At 41.7% G+C, this 27785-nt stretch overlaps 1 protein-coding gene across 1 annotated transcript; it reads right to left on the bottom strand.

Annotated features, from left to right (window-relative positions):
* Positions 1 to 103: 103 nt before the first annotated feature.
* Positions 104 to 26243, bottom strand: b4galt5 (UDP-Gal:betaGlcNAc beta 1,4- galactosyltransferase, polypeptide 5). Its single transcript, XM_070910030.1, has 9 exons — positions 26138 to 26243; positions 4604 to 4723; positions 4170 to 4283; positions 3448 to 3575; positions 2198 to 2314; positions 1810 to 1997; positions 1597 to 1719; positions 1003 to 1104; positions 104 to 251 (listed from the first exon to the last, which is right to left on the bottom strand). Exons 1-9 carry the CDS (start codon positions 26241 to 26243, stop codon positions 104 to 106), a joined length of 1146 nt encoding a protein of 381 aa, XP_070766131.1.
* Between the last annotated feature and the right edge of the window lie 1542 nt (positions 26244 to 27785).

Raw genomic sequence — 27785 nt, 5'->3', positions numbered from 1 at the left:
CAGTCAACTGAAAAGTCCTAAGCAGTGCTGCAACTGGTGAGATATGGCTGATGTCCCAGAGGACTTTGATTCCCAGGTGTTTTGCAGTCCAGCTGTGCCTACGTCAGTAGTCAGCTACGGGCGCAAGCTTTCTGCTCAAGTTGACTGTGATGTTGGTGTAGAGAGGCCTCCTGGACACTAGAGGGGAGTAGTTTAGGTTGTTAAGACCATCCACTTTCTGTCTCTCCTTTGAGTGGCGTAGAAGACTATACCTGCAGGAACAAACAGTCGGTCAGGAGAGGAGTGGAGACATTGAAACAGCATGCAAAAGTTCTGCATCCAGTGCAATGGAAAGTAAGTTTAATGTTCAGGTTAGACAAGTTAGGTGGCACCTGAACATGACTAAACAATGAGATAATATGTAGAGGAACAGGTTTCATCATCCTGCACGGTGTCACTAGATGGTAATATTGGCCGACACCGAGAGGGTAATTGTCTGTGGTTTACACAGAAACAGTTGCATGTTTATTTTCATGGGAATGATTCATCAGCAGATCACTGCAGCATTGTTGGCATGAATACACTAGATTAAATTGTGCCAGTTTTATGAAACGTTTACAATGGCACATTCATTTTGGAGACGTTATTTGTATTTTTGTCTAACTAGTATCTACTCCTTGAATTCTCATATTAACAAATGAAAGAGACATTCCTTGGGCTGTTTTAAGTAACAGAGAGAGCATGATTGGAATTCAGCCCTGAAGCATACAAGCATATCACATGCAAAGTCTTTAAAAGAGTTGAAATTCTCTCAAAGTCACTGCTTTGGCTTTTCATGTGACTGGCTTACACCACATGAGCCTAAGCCTCATTCCAATGACCAGCTTCCACTTTTAACCAAAGGGTGTGTGTGATTTGTGTTTTGTGTGTGTGTGTGTGTGTGTGTGTGTGTGTGTGTGTGTGTGTGTGTGTGTGTGTGTGTGTGTGTGTGTGAAGATCAGCTGTGCATACACAGACACTAACCTCCCCAGGAACTGGACTTCCCCACGATGGTGATGTGGAATTGACATGTAGCGTCCCTGCTGTCCTTGTGGTCTACTTACTGTGTAATTGGCAAACCGTACCCTATACAAACATATTTAATGCTCATTAGTCCATAATGTACACAGGCAAGCTGAGCAAGCATTGTAGTGATAACTCTTATTGTCATATTTTCATAGCATAATAGCATAATAGCCATCACTGTGATAGTCGTGCTATTATATGACAACTGTATGTAACATGATATAGACATATAAAAAGAGGGAGATGCTTCACAGTAAGTGCACACAAAAGGGATCATTACTGTACATACAGAAATAAATATACAAGCCAATCAGTTGGAGGGAAATACTGAGAGTGTGCACAGCTTTCTGTGAGCTGTGTAGGTGGGGGGAGGGACGACAATGCTGTGTGGCAAAGGCAAATGGAGGGGAAAAAACACACAAAAACAATTACAAAAGCCTGATCCACCTCTTAAGCACGCCTAATGTCAATGACACTGACAGCTCTGCAGCTTTGTCAGGTAGGACAGTGTCTATGTGTGTGTGTGTGTGTGTGTGTGTGTGTTCCCCTCACCTGTTCCAGAGGTCATCGTCCTCTCCTCCCCAGCCCCAGAATGCATTAGGAAATCCATTAATCTTTTTGAACTGCTTCACCGCCAGGCCACTGACACCACCGAAGAACTCATTATACGGAAGCCTTGGGGGGACAATTACACATATTAAATTCATATTAAATAAGGGATACATTGACTTTATATGCCCATAGAGAAAGAGACTCAGGACTCACATGTAGGAGTACTTGTCGAGTTTGACCGCAAAGTGTCGGGGCATGTCTGTACAGCCGTAGTAGTTTCTGTCGTTCTCCATGAGATGGTCCACGTCGTGGAAGATCAGACAGTCCCAGTCCAGGTCCTTCATAGCCTCCTTGTAGCCCACGTTGAACAACATGGCTCGATTAAATGGCTCTGTGCCCCCCTAAAGAAAAAAAAAAGAGATACTTTCATATTATGGCAATTCGTATTTTTGTAGGTTGCTATGCAAAAGCTTGTTATGTTTACCATTTCAACCCACTATCAGACACTATCACCACCTGAGGAGGAGACTCACTTCCTGCAAGTGTTTGAACTTTATACAGGTGAATCTGTCAATCCCTGTGAATAGGTGTGTGTGCATACCTGCTCTATGACATAAAAAGCAAACTGGAGTCTCTGTTTCTGCAGCACGGGCACCAGGTGTCTCAGGAGAATGGGTAAGTGTTCATGTCGGTTCCTGAACGGGACTAGTATTGCAACCTAAGGGACACAAAATGAATTAGAATACAATAGGTATGAAATGACATGCATATAAATGTATGGGGACAAACAGAGGAACAGAGTCCCCTGATCTGCACAACAAAGTAAACGGTACTATTTGTACAACGTGAATGTTTCTGAGAGTAGTGACCTCTCAGCAGTGGGTAAATAGGGGCGTGTGGGTGAAAACAGCACCAAAAACCACTAATTACCATGACGACTCATGACAAAGAAGTGGCAGGTTCTTTAAATCTCATTTGCACAATGACATCTTGCACGCATCAGTCATAGACGCACTGAGGCACCAAATGTCTGTGAAAGGTGTTTATTTTTCCCCATAGAGTGGTAGCTATGACGGTCCCTGTTTTTAAGTTCCCTTTGAAGCTCAATAAAAAGCAAACTGTCACAGGTAGGAACAAAAAGAAAGTGAGATCGAAAACAATGAGTGGCTAAGAGAGAAGGTATTGCGGTAGATGAGAGAAAGATTGCTGGCTAATGAGAGAGAGGGAGAGATAGAGAGTTGGTTGTCAGAACACAGTCCCTCAGGGCAAATGAAGACAGATGCGTGATGCGAGAGACAGACAGACAGATGGCAGGCAAGATTGCTCTGTTGGACAAAAAAAAAAAAAGAGCGATAAAAAACAGAGCACACAGAGGAGGAGGCTGGCTCAAGAATGAAACAGTGCTTGTTCATGCCTGCTTCCTGTACTAAGTACTGAGCCAAATGTGTGCCCTTTTCGCATTTGAGTATCAGACAGGACAACCGCATCATCCTGATTTGCAAAGTGAGCAACAGAATAAGCAGGCATATATATATATATATATATATATATATATACACACACATGGGACATGTGTTAGGTATGTGCACTGTATTGCTGGACTGTGAGTGCTGCAGTATCGGGCACTGATTATTCTCCCCAACATTAGTTTTCCAGTGTAAAACTAAAAAGGGACACCTCACTTTCTTTCAGGTGTATTGGGCTTAAGTGCAGCTAATATCGTCAAACTGCAACAAATAATACTGAAACAATCGCCATGGAAGCATCTGCATTAAGTTCCTCCACTCGTCTGTGTATTCGACAGTGCTTTTCAGCGAACAGTACTTTTAAAAATGTCACATCCACACTTACCTTCCAGCGAGGTAAACAGTCTTTGGGCTTCCAGTAGCCTCCTGGGATCACGTTGGGCTCTCCCTCCAGCAAGGATCTCTCCACTTCCTCCAAAGATACCTCACTCATATTCACCTCCAACCTGCCCTCTGTGTGTGTGCGGGGGAGAAACAGAGAGGGAGAGAAAGAAGAGACAGATTGCATGAGCCAGAAAAAGACATGAGAGTGAGGGAGGAAGGATGAGTGAGTGAGAGAGGGAGCCATGACGTGGATGTGAATAAGATGAAATAGTAAAGGATTAAAGGAATAAGATGAGGGAAATGTTAATGACAATGGAGAGAGGTATGGAGAAGGAGGGAGGAGGGGGAAGAAAGAATAACGCTCGTCAAAGCCTGTAACACTTGAGCAATCCTGGGCATAAATTGCTGGGTTAAGCTATTCTGTGCCATTACAACATATTTGCATGCGCCATCAATCAAAGCTGAAATAAAACACGAGCTCCCAATCATTGCACTGCTCATTATTAGAACAAATATGTACAGAAGCACAATGAAAATTCACTGAAGGGAACATTTTACAAGGCCAAGAAAACCTGAAGAACAACTATTTTTAGTCATTAAAAGGTCAACCAAGGAGACTGAGTGACATTTTTCGCATTGGGTGCCTTATTACAGGAACACCAGCCATCAAATCAACGCATTAACAGACAAAACTTTAAATCAAAACTTTAACCGCATACTTACTCATGGAAGGCAGCCTCTCAGGGCAAACCTGCGAGGGGAGGTAGGTGAAGTCCTCAGGGAGGTATGTGGTGGGAGGAGCATCACTCTCGCTCATGTTGAAGTCATAGGAATAATCTGGAATAATCACACATACATCAACATCACCATCAGCAGCAGCAGCAGCAATCCAGTCTTTATCTGCATGGGTTTAGCTGTATGCTCCATTGTTTTGTATCAATGCTTTTCATCTTTTCACCTCTTTCACTGCAGCCTAAGCTTTGTGCTCCATACACATGCATGAGTCACCAATAGTAAGACTGGGGCAGACTCGACAACAACAGTGCTTTACTTTCTTTATTTAACCAGGGTGGAAACTGCATTTGTGTCCACATAACTGCATAAAAGCTAAGCATCCCCGATACCACTTGGTGTATCAGTGTGTAGGTTTTTTTTACCTGTGCCATTGACGCTGTAAGCCCCTCTCACCACCTGCTCCAGAACCTGGGCCCCAATGTTCTTCACGTTCTCTCTGATCTGGATCCCTCTGGCTTGGACCATGAACACATACTCATTCACTGTGGACAGAGGAGGACAGAGAGTTAAGCCATTTTATTCTTGGACACACTGTAAAAGTTTCTACCCAGCAGATTGAAAGAGACATTAGTAAAACTGAAGTAAAGCAGGGAGCGGGTCAACAAATTCAAACAATACCTCCTCAGGCGTAAAATACAGTAACCCACGATAGTGTATGAATACAAACATTTAAAACCAAACAAAACAAATGGAGGTCCTTTTTTTAAACTCATGACCAATATCTTCCTCTTTTCATTCCTCCGTCTATAGAACAATACTCACATTTGACAAAGATAAACTTGGAGCAGGTTAACCCCTGCTCTAGTGTAAGCACTCTTTCACCTGATCTGGCCCAAACTGATTATCTGCCTAGGGGGTCTTAATGGGGGGGGGGGGGGGGGGGGGGGGTCCTACACATCAAGGGGCTTTCATTCCAAAGAAGCCAACTATTAGAATGTTAATCTATGATGAAAGGGGAGGAGGAGGAGGGAGAAAGACACAACTCAAACTTATTTAAGAACTGAGCTAATGAATTTGAAATGATCAGTATGGTCCCTGCCTTCTGTGCAGTTAGCATAATAATTGCAATGTTTTGCCTTATTGTGTTGTACCATTTTCAGTCATTGTCTACTGTTCCGCTGTTAGCCATGGACCCTAATTGTTTGATGCACTTGTTTGTCACAAGAAAAAAGAGGAAGCACGTCCGCAAAACACCACAATAACCACAACACCCCTCAGAAGAGTGTTTCATGTTGTACAACAATGACCCGCAACACCGACCGTGCATGCAGCCTGTTACAGTCGCTCCTGTTTGTTTTCTTGTTTTTTCTTACTTTTCTCCTTTATTCCTTATTTAATTCAATACTTTTTTAAAGTACTGACTTTTTGAAGTTGTGCCCTCTCCAAACATGGTGGTGGAGAGTGTTCTGGTACTTTTTTTCACTCTGGAATTACTTTCTTGTACAATTTCCCCCCAGGGATCAATAAAGTATTTCTGATTCTGATTCTGATTATTACAAATGTTCAGTGGATTTGCATGACAGTTACTGTTGGGAACTTCACCAGAGAATTCCCCTCATTGTGGGTTGACCTAAATAACGGAACACCAGAGGTCAACCTGCTAAAGAGGAGCAATGCAGTGCCACAAACGGGGGATGTGGTCTAACTGTGAGGTATCTCACCCCTCTAGCTCACTGCATTCTCACAAACACCTACGTCCTAGCCTCAATGCACTTGCACTTGCATGAGGATGTGTACACACATTAAACGGCTGTGTTCCTGATCTGCCAGAAGAGTGACTCACACAAGTTTCTGATGTCAACGGACAACAGAGGAAAAGACCATTTTGTCCATAACTCCTGGAATAACTTCCAGGATCCTGGACTACTACTCCGGTTTCTTTATTTGGAGCAGTGTGCCAGCACAATGCTGCCAAATTGATGGAACTCTGCCTCAGTGAATCTGTATCCGACTGCACAATCTCTGGCCATTAATCCAATCAGCATTTATCTTAAAGCAATCCCAATATGATCCACACCCTTCTGTGAATGCGCGTAGATGTGTGTCTGTGCACACGCTGGTGCACGCGTGCGTAATACTGCTGAGCTAGAAATCCACAGGATGCGATTTGTCATTAGTAATTGTATTACAGTTTCCATCATATTCATCTTGTTTTATACACACTGCCTGGCTTGCAGGACTAGAGACTCGTGGCTAAGCGGTAACTGAAATCAATGTTCTCATTTTACCTCTGCAACACGCAAATATTACAGTGTAGCTGAAGCAAATCTGCAATGGATAATAATGATAAAAAGGAAAAATAAGAACACAGACTAGATCCTGTTCAATCTCACTGTAACACATGCACAAGTGGATCAACAGACACACATGCATACAGAAGTCCACACACACATTCACTGATGCCCTTCTGACTTCTGAGGCGCCATATGATGGAAAAATGCTAAGAGGCTTCTGGAGCATGAACCAGTCCTGCAGGCACCAACACATTTTGAGACGCTGGCATCTCCTCCTCATGCCTGCCAAACGTATTGCGATATATTATCTATGCATACCCCTACAAGGACAAATCCAGGGTACATACTGTATCTACTTTGCTGTAGAATATCTTCCTTGTAAAACATTTTTGGTTCTCTTTTCAAAAAGTCAGTTGTTGGGTTCTTTCAAGGGTCAGCGAAAGTCTTCAAAGTGAACTCTTCACATCTACTGTACTCAAAGCCGTGGGCATACAATTCCTCTCTCATCAAACGTGCACTCCGGAGACTGGAGTAATGGTTAGTGTCAAAGTATTCAAGGCTACTAACTGTGACAAATGCAATTAGACACGAGACCTGGAGTTTAGAGGAAGCTAACATTATAGGCTACACACACAAGGCCATTAGCACTGGACTTATAAGCAAGGGGATGCATGTGCACACACACAGCATTCTGATGTGTCCCTGGCAAGGGACATCGCATGCATTCACAACTACATGATACGCATGTAGACCACAAGGACCCCCACAATCCCACCCTCACTGCTCCTCATCCTATCAGAAAACCCCCACTGTAACCTATCAAGCGTGACAGGAGACCTTGAACGACCTTGTCCTCTATAGCTCTCACAGAACACGCAGTCCGCATGCCAAGCCCAGCCCACCTCTCTCTCTTTCTCTTCATATCCCTCCCTCTTTCCACTTATCTGTCCTTCCCTCTATCTTCCCTCTTCATCTCTCTGTGCTGCCATCTCTGTGTAATGTGGTTTGTATCAGTTTCTGTTAAGTCTGTTTGTTCCTATCGTTTAAGTAAATAATCTGAATGATGGATTGTGGGCTTATGTGGAACAATTCCAGGCACAGGCCCCACGCCATATTGTACTGTAACTGAGGTTAATCAGAAAAGAAATAGCCAACAAACAAGCAGAGGAGGAAATGCACGCACAACCTCCACCCCCGCCTCCCCGCTTTGCCTCTGAAAGGCAATTAACTCCACATTGATAGCTCAGCAGTGGGAGGTGATCGGTCCCGTTCTGGTAGCTCCCTGATAACAGCAGAAATGGTTTCTGCATGCACACACATAGTAACACACCATACATGCACTCGTAGCTTTCAGGGTTTAAAGCTGTCACTCGCAGAAAGGGTCATTTTTACCACTGCATCTCATTGATACCCACACATGCATAAAGACACCCAGGAAGTGGGGCACAAAATACATCATTCCTCAGTGGATGCTGAATGCATATTATGTCTGTGTAAAAGCTGAATTAATGACACTATCAGTAATGTAACACACTAAATTGGCCATACATGATTTAGCAGCCCATTTCAATACATTATTGGAAAGTAAACAGCCGATTACTCAAAGCATTAGCACTAAATCCCTCACAATTAACCTGAACAACCACTGTAATTTGAGTGTATTGATCTATTGAGGATGTGTAGGATTGACATGAGATGGTGATGCGGATTACATACTTCTGATTGGATGGAGGCTGTTTTTTTTTTTTAAACACGTGTGTTCTTTTTGAACCATTATTGAATCTCATCTGAAGGGACTGAATTACCTCCTTTGACCCTCCATAAGTGATGCCGAGAAACCCTGAGGCTGAGGTGGATCAATACCAACACACACAGCAGACTCTCGGTCAATACGCAAACACACACACACACACACACACACACACACACACACACACACACACACACACACACACACACACAGTGGGCAAAGCCATGTTTTACCATATCGGGTAATTATACGTCTTTCCCCTTGGCCAATATATAATTTTGAGAATTTAAAAAAAACAGCTATTGTCATACATTTAAATGTCATCTGCACAAATGAACACTTTGATTTATCATTGTGGAAATAAACCACTGTAAAAGTGTCTTTTTGTGATTTTCTGAACAAACATGTTGACAATTCTGTTGTTGTTTTTTTACAGTTTTCTGCGAGGGTGGGGTACTTATGCTTGTTTGTCACTCAGACACAGAGATAACTCAACTCACATCCTGTTTGCTCACTACCATCAATCCCTCAAAACCACTCTTGTCCACACACAGCCTTCAAAAACCACTTACCATGTGTTTGTGTGACTCATTAAATTATAATACAACATCCATTGTGGGATATCATAGAGAATTTCAGAGTCAGACAATGATTCCTAAGGAGTGGCTGAGTTCATTTCAGTATTTTAATGGAAATATTAATGAGCTGAGTCAGTCCTTGGGGGAAATATTTTGTTAAAATACTGAGCAAAACCCTGAGGTAGTTGTCCTACTCTGCAGAGAGTCTTAGTTCATGAGTATCTTGACAAAAATGTACAGCTGGTGTTCTGTGTAAAACCACACTATTATCTGTAAATTCCCCTGAAGTTGTGCCATGGTTCAAACAATAAGGCTGCACCACAACTGCAAGGCTGCACAGCCCTGGTATTTATAAATATTTGAGTAGCTGATTAGATGCCACTTCCACAATTGTTGTGGTAACATTGGCAGATACATCTTCCTTAAATATTTCAGGTTGACAGGAAGAGAAAGAAACTACATCACACAAAGTACTTAATATATCTAACCTCGCACTCTCTCATGGAAAAAAACCCAGCATTGCTCTCTAAGGTGGATTTTTTTTCATTTCCGTTTCCATTCATCTGTGTTATAATCAGTTCCTTATCTTCTTCTTTATTTATTTCCCCCCCATCCCTCCCTGTTGTCATGGGTAACTTAGGGTTATGTAATCAGCAATGTATAATGCTTTCCCATGGGGCCATTCTGTGCACACCTTGAGAGACACATATATGCAAAGTTGCTGCATCCTCTTTGGGTAAAAAAAAAAGTACACATCAGCGGGAGGGAAAAGTAAAAATGCTGCAACTGGGCATGATTCAATAGTTGTGCTATAAAATGTGTTCTGTGATGGGATCTCACAAAGTTCATACACTGTCACACTGGGCTCACTTTGTAAATGGATGTCCAGTAGCAATTCACTTTATATTTTACATTTTATTTCAGACCCATTGTCCTTGGAAGAAAAAGGTTAAAAGCTAAAACATAAGAAGAAAAAAGATGAATTATTCATTCTCCAAGCGGACAAATAAACTTTTATACCAGAGTTGCCACAACACTAATACCTCGTACAATTTTCATTTAGTATTTGGTCTAAAATTAGTCAAGATTGTTGACCCCCTCCTCTTCTATATATCTAAATAGGACGACAACTATTCAATTATTTTAATTGCGGATTCATTAATCAATTATCTTGTAAAAAGAATCATTTAGGCAATGTTTGTTATTTGGTTTTGAATTTATAATGATATGCAGACAAGAAAAGCAACCAAATTACTTGCTAAATAATCGAAACAATTCATCAATTATCAAAATGACTTTTTTTCTGTTCATCTGTAATCATTACAGCGCTAATTGTAATGTAAGCTGTTATCAGCACCGAAATGTAATCAAAGATGTGTTTTGTTACCGTAACACAAACTCCACATCTGTTTGGGTTTGTTCAACTCTACTTTTAGGGAAACAGAAGTATCACTGGAGAATTTTTAATATACATATCCACGCACCAGTTACTCATACATTTACATATCATTGACATGCATTTGTTAGTTCACCCAAACAACCAACTCCCCATTCTACACCTGTGTTTAATTAGCATTGTACACCTATAGCGTGCCGTTTTAACACTGTGTGGAAAGTCTCTTATTCTCTCTGTTTGTCATGTGATACTCCCAATTAGTTAATGGGAAGGTCACGCTAACACATCCTATGGATTGGCTTGTTGTTACAGTCAGGAATCAGCTCAGCTGTCGAGACCCTGGACATGGAGCTCTGTTCACCACAGGAAGGAAGAATAAGTGGTTAGAAGTGAGCCAAAGATGGAGGATGGATGTATTAGTGTTGACATACTAACACTGGCCAAGGGGAGTTTGCCAGCCATGGCGAGACCATCTGAGTAAATAAAAATGTCACTTTGCTCTGTGAATCTGTTTTCTGACTGTTAACTTACAGAAACATGAACACAAGCAGTTGCAGCTGATAATGAGGACAATATTTGTCCAATGCTAGTTATGGTCACATGACACTCAGTCATAAGTGGATCATGAGGCTTCTTCCAAACCCACAGCTGCACTGAGCACACACACACACACACACACACACACACAGACACACACACACACACACACACACACACACACACACACACACACACACACACACACACACACACACACACACACACACACACACACACACACAGAGAGAGCCTCTTTCACACCACACCCAAGCTGACTGAACAACTGTGTGTGTGTGGAACTACAATGTCAGGAAAACCATCATGACTGCATTAACCAGAACCCTCGTCATGTGCGCAGGAATTCAAAAACGCTCTAGTCCTTGATCTGACTGGAGGGCATGAACAGATTGGATGGCTGCATGACAGACAGGAGATAGAGAAAGCAAGAGTCCATGACAGGGAAAAAAAGAAGAAGAAAAAAAGCACGAAAGACAAGATTCTCAGAGCAGATGTCTCTTTGGCAGGCTGAGTACTCTTCATTTATTGCAGCAGAAATGACGTCAGCACTTATCACAGTCCCTGGCATCCTGCCCACTTCCTGAGAGCATCCAAACCTCTTGTACTCCCATTCCCCTCCTCTCCACTTCCCACTTCCTCTTGGCCGGTTAGCTTCATTCATTCATTTAATTGTCATCCATCTCCCAAATCTTGCTCTTCTTTGCCTTCTCTCCTCTCTGGACTGGCCCCTACAACTTCCTTTGATTTGTTTATTTTATTTACAGGAAACAGACAGGAAAATCATCCACGTGACGTCAGCAACACTTTCACTTCATGCCAACTTTTTGTTTTCATTTCCTGTGTGTGAGTTGCAATAGGGGTGAAAGTAAGACCACATTCTCTAAAATCACTGTGTTTCACCAGAGAGAAAGACTGAATAAATCAATGGGTGAAACAGCCTTGAGAAATTTAGGTACTTCCCTACTCTCTTGCATATATATATATATATATATATATATATATATATATATATATATAAATAATCGAAGGTCAGTTCCTCCAACCTTTCCACTGTCAAAAAGGTCAGCATGAGCCTGCAGGAGTAACAGTGATGGAAGCCCGTTTGTGCATGCGTGTGCCTGAAAAGCCCTTAGTTAAAGCTTTGGGTTCATTATGTCACTACAAAGTGACAGCAATTAAACTTACATACTGTTGTGTAAGTAAATGTTGAGTAAATGAGTAAGATTAGAAGTAAGAAGCAAGACTTTCTCTTTAAATACATAGTAGTGTACACAAAAGTTACAAAAATCCTGTAAATATTGAAACAATGTCATCCCTTAATCCACAATTTGGTTGAGGAGAACAAAAGGAAGCTATATTTAAGTATGTAGAAGTTGACATACACATGACAAAGAGTCAAATCAGAATTAGAAATTACACAAAAGAGTCAGATCAAGTAATGCCGGTAGTTCTGACATGTGAAAGTAATAGTGAGCATGGCAGATGCCAGGTGTTTGCGGTGTGGCAACAGACAGACAGACTTTTTCTGTGTTGGTTGCCTATATCTGAATGACTAAAACCACGACTACACCTGAATAGCTGAACCACGCGATGTGTTAAATTCCATGTAAAAAGAGCACACGTAAGAATATTGACCCAGATTAGATTTAAACCCTCTGTATTAAGTCTAAAGAGGTAGGTGAGAGACTAATTTAGATCAGCGTATAACAATGCAGATTTATAGAAGACGAGTGAAAGTAAAAATACCTCATTTGTGAGCACAGGAAAGGGCGTAAGCATGGGGAAATACCTAGTTTTAAAACGTTTCCCTCTTTAGGGCCACAATGCATTAACTGTTAACTGGCTGCAACTTCTCAGCAGCATTATACTTATCTCTGCTTTACTTTATTTTCAGTTGTGGGTACAGCAGCTTCCTGAATACATATGCTGTTTTCACTCCTCTTTACTCTATATAGTATACTGTCCGTGTCACACTCCTTACACAGATTTCCTTCTTTCTTAACCTCTCAGCTTTAAGGCCGTTTTGAAATGCCCTGGTCAATCAATGACGCCAATCGATTGATTAACCTCCAGACAGAGAGACAACAGCGCTGCTATCTAAGCTGAGAAAGGCAGCAGTGCACTTGTCACTGTAAGGAGTGTCCGACACTGCCGAATACCAAAAGATGGAAGAAAAGGAGTGGAGCTGATAAGGCACACTTAGAAGATATGGTATGATGTGCTATTATATACAGCGAATGGGAAACTATGTGTAATGGAAAATGTATTGTGGGAGGTAATAAACCTCCCTTAAAATAACATATCACACTCAGACACAGTATACACTCACACATGCCAGCAGAGACAGCATGCGGTCTAGTTTGAGTTCATTTTTGGTCTTGCACTAGTCACTCTGCCCCTCCATCTGCTCTGCTGTCCAAAGTGTGTGTGTGCACATATCCGCCTGTTTGTGTGCATGTGTGACCCTCCCCTGAGTCACAGTGTCTGCCGAGCCACTACATGGCAGAGAAACGCAGGGACCAGACGCGCTGAGGAGAATTACATAAACGACACAGTGATGCCAGGACCCCTTGTTTTCATTCTGCTGCAAGCTAATACTGGAAAACAGATCTGAGGGAGGGAAAGTGAGAGATGGAGAGCGGGAGACAGACAGATTGTGTATATGTGTGTGTGTGTGTGTGTTGGCTCGAGAGAGACACTTTCTTTTCCTAGTACACACTCACTCGCTCTCTCATCTTTTTCTCTATTCTACTGCTGCCTGTATACTTTTCTAGGTGGATCAGAGAATATATGAAGGTGGACGTACATCATTTCTCTCACTGTGGGCTCATTCACGCCAATGGCAGATGCCAGTTTATTCTCTGCCCTGGCTTTGGTCTGAAAGGGGTGAAAGTGCATAGATGGGAGTATAAATTAAGGAAGAAAGAGAGCTGTTATAGTGTGGTATACAATTTGAGGGAGGCAATGTGAGTTGAGAGAATGATTAGCAAGAGTGAGAAGTTGCGGGAAGTCCAAGTTCCTTTATTTGGCACCCCATTTAAAATAAATGAGCTGATATATATTAATACGGATGTAAAAAACAGAACATCGTTTTGGCTGAGGTGCTATCTGCTTACTATCAGGGTGTCATCTGCTACAGTAGACGATAATGATATGACCTGCCTCCATTTATAAATACATTTGTCTAAGTGTTGCAGGTGCTAAATTAAAATAAATTTGCTAAAAGGGTTGCTCGTGGTGATGAACCTATAGAGAATTATCACCTGAATGCGCAGCTCCTATCAGCTTTATGGAGCTCCAGCTAATTGTTCAGCTGTCTGGCCCGCAACTTTTACTGTTTTGTCCTGTTGAAATCTTCAGCATTAAAAGTTTAGAGAGCAGACAGACTCATACAGGGATGCCGATGAGGAGCAATGAGGATCTAAGTTTTGGATTCTGTCTGGCCAGTTGGGCGGTTTTCCAGTGGCTCTGGGCTGCTGTAGTAAGTGTGCCTCCATGTGGTGGTAACCCTCCCCAGCCTCCCCTCTCCCCTGCTTCCCCTCCCTGTCCACTGCTGCTCTCCGTGCCTGTTTGATAGCATTTTTTTCATGTGCGGAGAAGGACTGAAACTGCATGTTTCATCACCCTTAACTCAGCTCCTGCCAAATGCAACTACACTGAAGGTCAGTAAATCAACTCAAGAGTCACTTCAGTCTCTTGTCCTCCACATGCCCTCCCCGCTTCCTGTCTAGCCACAGCTTCTCAGTCTTTCTCTAGCCTAAGAATTTCTATGCAAACCCGGCAGTGTTGCATCCTTTCACAATATCTGATTTCAAAGCATAGAGTGTTTATTACTACTGAATGTGCACATGTGCATGTATAACCTTGCTGAAACCTGTTAAGCCCTCTAATACTCTACAAGCATACACTATTTCACACAGACTCCTGTCCCAATCCCAGGACTTACAGTAAGTGAGACAGTTGTGGTGTTGGTAGGATCGGGCTGGTGAGTAGTAATTCCTTCCTGCAGTACCCCCGCCGCTCCCCTCTACCAGCCCATTTCCGCCTGTTTTTATATTTGGCAGCTGTCCAGAACATTCTTGTGTTATTGCAGTGGCTGAGTGTACGGGGTGCGCAGCGGACATACACAGACAGGTACACATATGCACACAAACACACAAGTCTCTCTCTCTCTCTCTCTCTATTTTCCTACCCCCCCCCCCCCCCCCCAGCAGAAAGATGAGGTCTCTTCACAGCTGGAGGTTACTCCTGTTGACTGAACAAATGGGCCAGAGCAGGCAGCTAGTATGCCACACTGCCACAGTACCTACGTACAGTTGAGCAAGATGCAGACAAACTACATATGGCGGCCGTTTCTCTTCCGCAAAATACAGAAATTGCACAGTTTGTAATCCACACCTAAAATCAATGTCAGACATTAGGTATTCTGGGTAATCACACCAATGAATTAAATTACATTAAAACCTTATTCTGCTCAACTAAAACATGAGCTGTCAAGTGACTGTCCTTGGGAAAAGAAAAGGACATAGTAAATAGTATAGGCTACATAGTACATGCCCCAGTACTGCACTGTATTACACTGCATGTATTAAATATTTGTCTATGTATTAATAGGAAAACATGCAGCTGCAGTTGGTGCAGTTAATATTTCATGAGGAAGACCGAATTTGTTGCTTTAATGCACTGAGGGTTGTGTAAACAACTCAAAGTGGTAGTAAATGGACTAATGAGTTTCAGATTTAAGCAACAAACCAATTAATTTCTGCCAACAGGAATCCAGGTCATGACACTGATACTGTTGATACAGACTCCATAAAAAAACATGTTTTACAGGAGAGGCTGGTGTCTGTTGAACTGAGATTTGCTGTGCAGACAAGACAAGAGGTGACTGCATGTTTTGGTGGGCAGTGAGATTTAAATATGAACTGGTTGATAGTATCAGGCAGTTGAGGAACACTGGTTGAATTTACAAGAATATAGTCTAAGCAGGAAGAAGGTCTTTCCCAGTGAGAAAGTACTAATAAGAAAGAAGTCTAGTCTATTACAAGTCATTAGAAATGCATTTCAGTTTCTCAACATCCAGTCACCACTAAAGTCTGTTAAAAACTACATTTTGTGCAGCGCCAACTCTTCCTGATAAATGGTGTCTCATCTAGCCACTTTATCACCCAGCCTCTAATTTTAGTGGCCACACCAAAGAATAATATAAAAGCAGCTGGCAATTAGCATTCAGGGAATTTGCCCTATTATCATACAGTGCATGTAAATCAGCACCTGCCACCACTATGCTTTGTTAATCAACTAAGCTGCCCCCCTGAGGTTTTATTAGATGAGCCTTCTAATGAAGCACCTTCATAGGTTCTGTGCTGATTGTTTGTGTTTGTTGCCATGACCAACCTACGGTGTTGATCTGGATACCTGAGAATAAGGCAGCATCATTATATCCACCTAGTCAGTTAGGTTGTGTTCAGACTGACAATATGTAGTATACTGAAAAGGTAATCGGTTAGTGTAATCATCCCTCCTCTCTATACTGGCCCTGAAGAGATCCCTTCCTAATGTGATCCCAATGTAAGAGATGGGGGACACAGTCCTCGTTCTGGGCTAAAATACATTCCAAAGTTCCACCTAAGCTAATATAAGGCTTCAGCAGACTGAGTTCAAGGAAGTAGGAAATTCCGTCTTTAGCCCTCCTCCGCCGCTCCTGGAAACACTGTCCAGGAAGCGGGAATTTCATACTAAAAAGACAGTAAGTCTGAAAGATTGGGGATCTTGAAAGGCTTCATTTGGCTAATTCAGACAGCTGACCCTCATATTAGCTTCAACTTAAGTTTAGAATGTATTTTTCCATGGAACGAGAACTGTACCCCATGTCTTACATTAAAATCACATTGGGAAGGGATCGCTTCACAGTCAGTATGGACAGGAGGAGCAATTGAAGCAATCGATAACTGTTTCAGTGTTCATGTGGGCAGGGGAGTATTTATTGTATCAAGTCAGACTTGAAAAAATGTGAACCTATCCTTAACATAGCCACAGGCTTACTTTTTTTTTTTTGCACTTGACAGTATTGATTTGGTGTTTGAGAAAATCATCCTAGGATTCACAGGGAAGGCAGCGGGGGTATTCACAAAGAAACAAAGCAGAGAAAAAGTAGCATGCAAATATTCCAGCATCGTTGAGTCTATAAATATTCCCATGTGCAGTCAACTAGGGTACCAACCTTAAAGGTTGCATTCAACATTCAAATTTGAAATGTTAATATCAAACTGATGCAACAGGGAAGGAGTTATGTTTACACATAATTCAATTATACTGTAGCCACTTAAATCTGGTGTTGAAATGTAATATGGAAAACAATGATAAATCACTGTAGCAAGGTGATTCATTTAGGATAAATAAAGGATAAGAAGGATAATCTATTATATTTCCCACCCCTTGTAAATACAATGCCTGGCTGTGGGCATGAAGGTGATTTATGAATCATTACTATTTTTTAAAGATGGGCAAGGGTGGTTTGCACAGGGTCTACTGTTGTGCTACTAATATATATTTGTATGCATATAGCTGTAGACATGCAAAAATGTATGAGGTCCGTGTGAAAAATGACAGTTTGTCTGTGCTTGTCCAGAGGTAAAGTTTAGACGAAGTATACTTGCTTTCATTAAACACATATTGTGGGCAAACAGGTGCAGTCATCACAGCCATTATCCCCACCATCAGCAGTACTCCACTCGTCATAAACATTGTTATCAACATTTGTGTTTGGATTATGCCTCACTGGCATCATCACCTCTGTACACCAGCTCGTCGCAGGTTACAGTTTGACCACCCTCAAACACATGACCAAAGTAACCACGGTAACAGTCTCAATAACAAAGGGAGGCCCAGACCAGGTCAACAAAGACTGGGATTCTCCTCAGGATGATTAGGTTACATAAATGATTAGCGCCTCAACACAAGACCTTCAGTCTGCCTCTGAAATGACTCACAACTTGCCATCTAACCCCTCCACACCTCTACCCAGCTCCACCATCTGTCTGTAGTCAAATATCTAGACTATAGGGGTTGGACATGGGTCATCTTACAGAAAACAGTATAAGACATGAGACTAGAGTTGCTATGTGTGTAGGGATCAACTCTGGATCACCAACTCTGGTTGCTATATCTTTCAACAGGTAGGCCAAACAAACTTCGGTAGAAGTTACAGTATCTATAGCAGCAACAGAAAGTCACAGTAAGTTGAGGGAAGCTGGAGTTATAAGTATATATATATATATATATATATATATATATATATATACATACATACATAGAGGAAGTCTGTGTGAAACTACTGCTACATAGTGTCTATATATTAAACACACAGAGGAAACATTTATAGAATACACCAACACGTATGAAGTTAGGTAGGTAAACACACAACAATCAATATTAGAAGAAATAAATAAAGTAATGCCATAATTCTCAACTTGGGAGTCACAATAAGGTGGTTTACTCGATAGGAAAAACATATTTCTGCTGTTGTAGTTTAAAGAAATATAAGGAAATGGCTTTCATTCCTTATATGCAGGGTGTTTTAACACATCCTGCTAAAACCTGCATTTTACCAGTGTTGAGAATCAGAGGAGTAGTGTGCCTTGATTGTAATATTCTTTAAATATATTAGAGCATTCAACAGAAGAGAATTTCCATGGTTGACTATGCAAACAGTAACGTAGGAAAACATTAGAAACATCTTCATCAAACACAGTGACGTGAAGCCCTCAAATACCTGGATGCACTCAGGTTACTGTGTACACTATGTCTAGAATTTTCCATACAGGAGTGGCTATGTCATTGAAGGGAAAGGCCAAATCACTTAATAAATAGTATTTATATGTGTGTCAAAAAAACAAACCTGGGTGCATACCAAATAGACCTTGCCTCTTTAGTTAAAAGGGACATAACCCTCACAGAAGGTCATAGAGTTGGTCTTTGTCTATCTTACAAAGCTATAAACCAAAGAAGCTGTATCCTGTGATGTACAGCATACAAATCCATTCACTTTGAACAGGAGACTCATAACGTTTGCTTGTTTATACCCAAATAAATATTACAGTGCATCAGCAGCAACAGGTTTGAACCATCTGTTCAAAAGTGATCCCCAATAGATCTGTGGATGGCATGTTATCATTATTTTAGGTCAGAATAATCTCTTGTTTCTTGCTATTGGCTATGGCAGAATTATGAATATCCCCAAATATAAACTGAATTGTCTTGAAAACATTGGATAAAGTGATTTCCTCTATAAGCTAGGTGTTCAGACTAAAGCAAGGACTTAGTGTCCCTTGTCTTCTGCAATCATAGGGAAAGGAATGTTTTAGATTTTACAGTGTCACAATCAAAACAGTTATGTAATCCATGTCCAATCAGGGTGACGCTCAGTGTTCCTGCGTATTCTTGTAAACCATATTTGGAGGGTACAGTGGGTGTGTGTGTGTGTGTGTGTGAGATGGAGAATAGCGGGTAGGGTATCACACGGTCAATGAAAGGCTTTAAGAGGATTGCTCATGCCTCTGACTGACTCACAAGGTGCAATGAACTCCCTACTCTATTGATGTTTAACTAAATTCCTTTGTTAATAGAGTATTTAGAGTCACATGTCCTTGGACTGTACGGGGGCATAAGAGACTACCACTGGAGGCAGATTTGTGTAAAAGGCCTAGACGGAAGCAGAAATAACAATTTTGAGGTGTTTATTTAAGTAATGGGGCGAGTGTTGTTTTGACCAGTCAGTGGCAAAGAGAAAGAAAATCTGGTATCTTTAAAGGGTATTTATACTAGTTGTAATGACTTTTACTGAAGGGTCCTCTTTACAGTGTACAGATATTCCAGACAAAGAGACAGTCCATGGCTCTGTCCCAAATGACTGTAATGACTGTATCCTTGGGGGATTTGTTGTCACCTCGGTCATCATGGGAACAAGGATGGCATGTTTCTGTGGTTGCCGTGACACTAAAAAAGGAGTCAGTCCTGGATGAGAACAAGCCCTCAGGGAACCATGGCAACTGCAGTGAAAATGTCAAACGCCAGACCTTAAGTGCTCCAGTTGGAGGAATTTCAGCGATTGAACTGCTGTGCATACTGCTTTCTATGTTTTCCTTTCGTTCTGATTTTATACAGTTTTCTATTCATTATTACTAAACTAGAGATGTTCAGTTTTTAAATGGCTGAAGAACTTTTACAGAAGTTAAACAGAGACGCTGCATAATTTATCACTTTGTAGCATGCTTGTTTATTCACAATGGACTCTATCTGAGGCAGCTTGGCACCAAGTTAATATTTCACCCTGGCTATCCCTAGCCTCTGGAAATTAGCCTTAAGAGGCTGGCTGGATTGAGCTAAATGGATGGATCAATTAAGCAGCAGAAGGGGGGACGGGCGGGGGGCATTACAGTGGGCCTTGACGACTAGAGATGGATGGCTTTAAGAGTGCCAGAGAAGCTCTACTGCATCAATACAAGCGAGGCGTCAGCTCAGATGCAGCATGACCACAAAGCACACATGAGCATGACTATTGCCATAGACACACACCTGTGTACTACTATACACATAAATACAAACACACTCACTCCCCACTGCATGGCACAGACTATAACCACAGCACGTGGATTGTCTCTGAGCACTACGGTTACCAACAACAAGGCTATAAATGTTGATGCCTATAAACTTGTGAAGAAAACCAGCTTTACAAGACTTAGGAGAGGCAGTTAAACTACACCTAGTAGTGATTTGGGTTTCTGTCCTACCAGTGGTGTAAAGATTAGACAGATCAAACGTTATTCATTTATCAGACAGTGCAGATTTAGCTAATCCATCGAGCACGATGAACTAAAGTTCTATGTGGAGTTAAACACTATCTTCCTCCTCAACAAAGTTAATGATTTACCCCCATTAAGCGGGCCAAGGTAACAGGTTAGCATCTAAACAATGCTGCCACAAACGCATGATAATGTAGGCAACAGCTAGCAACATGTGGACTTTTTCCATGTTCTTCTAAAGCAAATCACCAAACTGCATAGCACGTAATCTGTCTGATCTTTACAAGCACTTTCCTTCTTCAATACCTCTCCACCTCAAGTGCCAGTTTTTACCCAAATTAGGATTCAAATGTTCCTGGGGAAAGGCAGCCACACTTTATAATGTTGCCAAGTCGGCTTTGCATTAGGTGGCTCCACAAACAGATAGACTTAGAAGTGGATGGACAATCATATAGAGTGTGTGCACACTCACACACAGCTTGGCGGGTGCGACTAGAGGAAATGTAAAAAGTGCTCTGAGAAAACAGCTGCCTCCGAATACCGTGGAGAGACCAGCATGCCCCGTAGCAGTGGGGGGGGGGGGTGTAGTGCCATTAGGACTGAGAGTGCACGGAGTGATAGCAGAGAAGTGGCCTATGATATCTCTGCTGTGAAAGTGATGACATGGCACAAGGCAAGGACGAAAATCAAAAACATGCTCCTTCTGCTGGTCTCCACAAATGAATCCCTTAAGGTAGGCAGCATTCCACATTCAGTTATCAAACTATATAATACTACATTTGAATGGAAAACTCGTATAATAGGACCAGGCATTACAGGATAGCTCATTACACGTTACATGTTGCCCATGATAATGATGGTATCACTATACATGCAGATTCTGTAATTACTGAAAATCAACTCCTGTGCACTGCAATGTAACCGAAAAATAACCCTCAAATGCCAACACGATCATATACTGCATTATGAAGAATTTTATAGACCGCTGCGAGGAGCGAGTGTGTACCAATATATACAGTGAGACACATATAACACCATGAACACACGTGACACAATTTAAGCATCAACAAACTACGAAGTGTCAAAAGGCTGACCTGCAAGAAAGCAGTTCAAAGCTAAAATGTCTTTAGCAAAGGAAAGACACACCTCTGCCTCATCATCCCCAAGAGAATATATTGCTACACTGGTGCAAGAGTTGATAATGTATCGCAAGAGACTGCAATATAAGTTTTTTATTTCTTCACAAATGATAGATTTACACACACTTCTAATTTATAACACTTTCGCTTAACATATTTCACAGTTTAAAGCACAAGACGTACACTGAAGATACAATTTGTAAAAATAAATTTGTCACCAGTTTCACATTTTGTGATATTAGTTTTATGTTAACATACTCTCTACACCTATTATTTTACTGACAGAAGTTGCACTGTGTTACAATAGCAGGCATGTTTTCAAAAATATGGGTCAGACAAAATTGCACTGGGCAGCAGAGAGTATGTTTATTATCAGTTACCCTCTCTATAATACATGCTTATAAAGCAGACAAACTGGAAGACATGCAATCTGCTATTATTTCCTGGCTGTAAGAGCAGGAGGTGTGTTTACATCGAAAGGCTTTGGCCTTTGCTTCAGAGATATATACTTACTGGCAGTCTGCAGCCCCCTGTAGTTCTGAGGATAGGGTGATAGGTAGATAAGTCATGCGTAGGTGTCTATAAACTGAAGAGGAACGATAAAAGTGAAGTCTCTTTAAAGCCAAATGTCTATATCGCTGTTTGCAAATGTTTTGTTGTTACTAGTCGAGTCAAGGTGGCAACTGCGTCCAAGCGCTTCCTTACCTCATCTTTGTATTGTTTGACAAAATACTCTAAAGCTACTTTAAAAACCTGGTGGATCTCTACATTCCAACTATGTGTCTGGAGTGCTTCTCACTGTGAAACAACCTGACAGACACTGCCAAGACTCAGTACTGGCTGTCAGCAGGCCACACCGAGAAATAAATCTGGTACACGCTAAGATATATACAGTATTGCAGATAGATATACACAAGCCTTACATCCACAAACACACACATAGCCATTCAGATGGGAGGATGAGCCTGGTCTCCAGAGACAAAGGGAAGCACCTGTCTTCCTTGCTCTCCCCGGATGTGAAGGTGTGTGTGCATCTGCGTTCAAACCTATAAATAGAGCCTGTGTCTTCCCTAGCGCTCGCTCCAGTGGGATCCTCTCATGTTTTAATTAAATAAACTGCTGCAATCAGGCCCAGCTGTGCCCTGCATTCCCAGCCTGCATCAGTCAGTATCCATGCTCGGGGGCAACATAGAGGCTGGGGTGTCGGCGCATATGAGTACATGGAGACAGAGAAACCGAGAGAGAGAGGCAGACGGAAACAGAGAAATGGACTAAGCCGTGAAATTGGGGCATTCGGCACTGAAGCCACCTGGGTATCATAGGAAGCCCTGCTCAGGTGTTCGGGATGGGTTCCCTGACATCCAAACCAGCAGAAGGAAAGGAGCTCGGCTCATCTCTTTCATCCTTCCCTCTCCATTTCCCCCTCCACCTCCTCTCGCCCTTTTTCATCTTCCATCTGAGTTATTCTGCTAATTCTTTGCAGTGTCCCCTCCTACTGTATATGATCCCTTTCAGCCAATCTGTTCACCTTCAAAGTGTGTCTGCCATCATATTTTATATATTTACATATTATATATTTAACACATTTGAAGCCAGAACTATGGCCCCATGTGATGAGATGTACTGTATAATCTAATACTATAAGAGGCCCCAAATGGGAGGATTTTGTCGTTAATTTAATTTAAACTCACATTGTATGCTATTGTAAGATAATAACGGCAATAGGAAAAGCTAAAGTGATCATTCATATGCACTCTTGCCAGGATTAATTATGGAGAATGTAGTATACAGTATAGTGAAATGATGCGAAGGATCCACTGGCATCTCTGAAGCCCACTATGTCCTCACCTGCACTTAAAGGGATAGGGCAGATTTTCAGACACACAGTATGGACATTAGCTCAGGCTACGACCATGTGGACAATGTCCCAGCGCGGCTGCAGTTTGTCGGATGAAAATCAACAGTAGCCGACAAATGCTATCACAACATGCAGTACTACAATAACATCCACAACAGAATACAGCATCTTGTATGTTTGATTCTTGATTTATCTCTCAAACTTCTCTGTATCATATAACTATTTTCTTTGTTGAATAGCTCCTCAATACCTTGAGGTCTGAGACTCTTTACTAAAGATGTATTCTGCTGGGGGTGATTAAACCGAATGCTAATGCTGTGTTGAGTTTTAAAATGTTTTTGTTAACTGGCCACATTTGTTGCTGTTTATCTTCATCTGACAAGCTATAGCTCACTGATGCATCTCTGACCACAGCATCTGAAACCTCAGCTAATGTCCATGCATCAATATCACTACCAGTGAATCATACCACATTATGTCAAATAATTGGAACAATTCCTACTAAGCACCATCCCCCAACCCCCAGCTGATTTTCCTGTTCGGGCCTGCTGCTAGAGCTCCATCAGGCACCCCAAGTGTAAAAGACTAAACTGTAGCTTTTAGTAACAGCAGCAGAAGCTGCCTTGCTCCTGGTTACCATCTATAATTAATGGACTGGTGCTGCTGGTCCTTGTTCTGTTTCTGAACGAACCTCCAGTAAACCACGTGGCCATTACAGCCCTGCACTAGTCGACACCCATGAGGATACATATGGCCGGGCATAGCTCTCAGTCAGTTACCAGACACCATCAATACTTGAGCTGGAAAAATAGTGAAAAAATAGTTTTATCCTGGTTGCTCAATGATTTATTAGTTTATTTGTTTCACATTTAGAGGAATCATTGCTCTCTGTTATTGGGACTTACACAGGCTATTCCTGTCAGTAATGTGTCCCACATATGAGAATTGATTCAATTATTGATTAAGTTGTCCACAGCAGGTAAAAAGCGTGAATGGATCAATACCCATTTTGATGAATAAGAAGGACCAGCTCTCTCTCTGGTGTTTTAGAAAGGCTACACTTGTAGGACATAAACACTTTTTCACTCACACAGTCACTCCCCACTCCGACAATGACAGGCTCTCACGTTTGGCAGTGAAATGCCGTTACCAACTGACTGTAAATGTGTGTGAAATTAAAAGTTTTTTTTGACTTTCTTCTGTAAATTATAACATTGGTGATCAATGTATTAGGGCTCAGACAAATGATTGATGCCTCTTGGTGTGGATACTACATAGAAACTATTCAAGGAAGCGTCAGTCTTGACCTGCTCTATTTGTAAAGTGTCATGAGATGACTTTTGTTGTGATTTGGTGCTATATAAATAAAATTGAATTGAATTGAATTGAAGGAAGCCCATTGCCAAGTATGCCTGTTCAGCAAGCACAACAGGATATCCAACCAACGGTGGCTTAAGCAGTAAATAGGAAAAGGTCCAAGTAGCCAGCTTTTAACTGCCCCTTGTGTTTCCTCAAATATTTTCTTATGAACTCTCCTCTTCTGTTGCCCAAAATAGAATAAAGGCAACCACTTTATTGCTGCTAACATGCACATTAATCACTGTTCTTAAATCCACTCAGTGGAAAGTTATAGCAGATCTGGTTTGCACAGAGTCAAGGACAGAGTCAGGTGAAAGTCCCATTTTACAAGTGCAATGCATCAAGATAAGCTTTGCCTGTTCACCTGCAATAAAGTGACTGATGTTTAGGCATCTCATGGGTAATAATGAGCACAATAGCAAGCATGATTGTCCCTACATATCTATAGAGTGATAGGATAAGTGGACCATGGCCTAAGCTAAAAGGCCTGGAAGAAAGGATGGGTGAGACCGCAGACACTCAAGAAGGCTGATGTGACACACGAGTCCGCATGCACATTCAAAGAGAGAAGCAAATAGTGACATAAAAAAAGAGAGAAGGGAGGGGATGATGAGACACATTAATGAATTAATGATAGGAGGGATACAGGACATACGATATTACACAAGTGCATGTGACTTACAGGAAGATAATGATGTAAGGAACGATTTGGTTGTCAGTGATCTCTATGCTCAGACTGACTTCACAACTATCATTTAGGCCTATGAATCCATGACTCATAACCTAACCTTTGCCCGCCAACCCCCCCCAGAAATGGTGAGAATTGTGAAATACACATGGGTCAGCTTTAACTATGTGGATGCCAAAAATCAACGCCAAAACACCATATTTTGCCAGTCGTTATTATAAGCATTATAATCATAGCTGTTAGGCCTGCTAACATCATCATGATTACAGCAGCCATCGTGCTCATCAGAAGCACTATTATTATCATGGTCAGGTACATGGATATTATAGGATCGAGTTCCAGCATCCAGCTGAGTCTCATCATCGATTGGGAGAGATCAAGGCTCAGCAGAGGCGCATGGCCCCTTCGCTTACCTACACTCCCAATGGCAAGCCGAGCTGTCACACATGACCTAACAGCCCATACAAACAACCTCACTTCATCCTATTGTCTCAGTCAAAATAATATAATAGCATCGGTTTGATTTGACTTACCGATTCCGGGGGCGGAGTAGATGAAATACAATGCGGAGGTGGACAGTGAAAAAAGGAATAAAAGCCCAAGGAATGACCTTCTCCGAAACCGCAAATGTGTCGGCATTATACAGGCAGCAAAAGCACACACAGGCACGTTTGCGTGTCTACAACGACGATAGAGCAGTTCCGATGTGTCCAGATGCCAGAGCCAGTGGTCCGCGGACAGACTGGGTTAAATGAGCCGAGGAGGGTGGCCGGGTCTGCGGCAGCGGTGAGGATCCAGGCGACTAGGAAGTCAGACTATTTCCGCGGCAGGTCGAGCACAGGAGGGGTCCTCCAGTATTCAATGAAGACATTCAAATCCCATTCCTGAGAGGATGGTTTTAGTTGAGAGTGTGTCCGATGTCGAAACGGCTGACAATGATAGCGCAGTTTAACCTGGCCTGGTATTTTCAGTGAGAGACCATCATTTGGCTCACACACTACGTCGCTGATGGTGTTTGGCCGCTCCTGCGCTTTGCTTGCCTGCCTGCCTGCCTGCCGCCTGCCTGCCTGCCTGCCTACTAGCCCTATGAATGGGGCAGCCCCTCCGCAAAATGAGCAATACCTAAAGTGGGCGTTAACGGCGGTACCGAACAAACAAGTACGTGGTCACAACGTTAAGCAACGTAACCTGGCGACCAAAAATTCGTAGCAAAGCAGCCACTTAAACAACCGTCGCGACGTTATGGCATATGGCATGACCATAAGCTAGCTATTTAGCTTAACAGACATTACATAGGGTCTAATGTATGACTAATTTATATCATATGTAAATGATTACGTTTTATCATTTATCTGCAGTTTTCCTCTGAAACTGAATTTAAGTCGTATGGAACCTATTTTTTTGTATAATATCTAATCATGAAGGTTATAATGTTCCGTTTTTGTTGAAACGGTTTTATTCTTGTGTGTGTTTCTGATAAACTTGTTTTAATAGGGGTGTATTTTGTCTACCCCATTAAATGAGGGTAAACTGTTAGATCACAGTCTAGAAGCCTCCAAGCCTCCAAAATGACCATAAAGCTGAAACAACATCTCGAAAACAGTTTCAATAATAAAAAAACGAACCCCCAAAAACCCAACCTTCATTTTTATTGTATTTATAACCTATATAAGATTTATTGCAGGGCCGTATTGTGTATGATATTTATGAAGCAATGTGATTCAGACAATGCCGAAGCTAAGGTAGAGGTCCTACACAATATGACAGTTGTAATCCACTGAATACAAGTGTATGATTTTGAGTGTATGATCTTGCAGAATAGGCTTACTCATGAATACACAAGATGTAGGATATATATTTTTACACTTCCCAGTAATGTTTATATATTTATGTATATATTCGTTTATGTTACTGCTATAAGACTGTTTAACAGCACTGTATAATTCTGTACATAAATCTGCACATCTGTACATATTTATATTTTCCGTGTATATATTTATTTTGTTCCCCATATTTTTTATATCTGTATTTATTATATGTATATTGTTTAAAAAAATAAATACTTCTGGTTTTTATTGACACAGTGCTTGTCTGCTGTGTGTTTCTGCACCTTTCTGTCTTTGCTGCTGTGACTTGTAAATTTCCCCGCTGTGGGATAAAGAAAGTCTAAGTCTATTATAT

The sequence above is a fragment of the Enoplosus armatus genome, chromosome 8 (assembly GCF_043641665.1).
Source record: "Enoplosus armatus isolate fEnoArm2 chromosome 8, fEnoArm2.hap1, whole genome shotgun sequence".
In the NCBI taxonomy this organism is placed as follows: domain Eukaryota; kingdom Metazoa; phylum Chordata; class Actinopteri; order Centrarchiformes; family Enoplosidae; genus Enoplosus; species Enoplosus armatus.
This window is presented reverse-complemented; position numbering and strand designations above follow the sequence as displayed.

What these genes read in the sequence shown, in the direction of transcription:
- b4galt5 (XM_070910030.1), bottom strand. Translation starts at nt 26,243, where the DNA reads ATGCCGACACATTTGCGGTTTCGGAGAAGGTCATTCCTTGGGCTTTTA. An exon ending in TTACAGCGTCAATGGCACAG is followed by an intron (nt 4,284 to 4,603) that starts GTAAAAAAAACC and finishes TGATTATTCCAG; the next exon opens with ATTATTCCTATGACTTCAAC. An exon ending in CTCGACAAGTACTCCTACAT is followed by an intron (nt 1,720 to 1,809) that starts GTGAGTCCTGAG and finishes TGTCCCCCCAAG; the next exon opens with GCTTCCGTATAATGAGTTCT.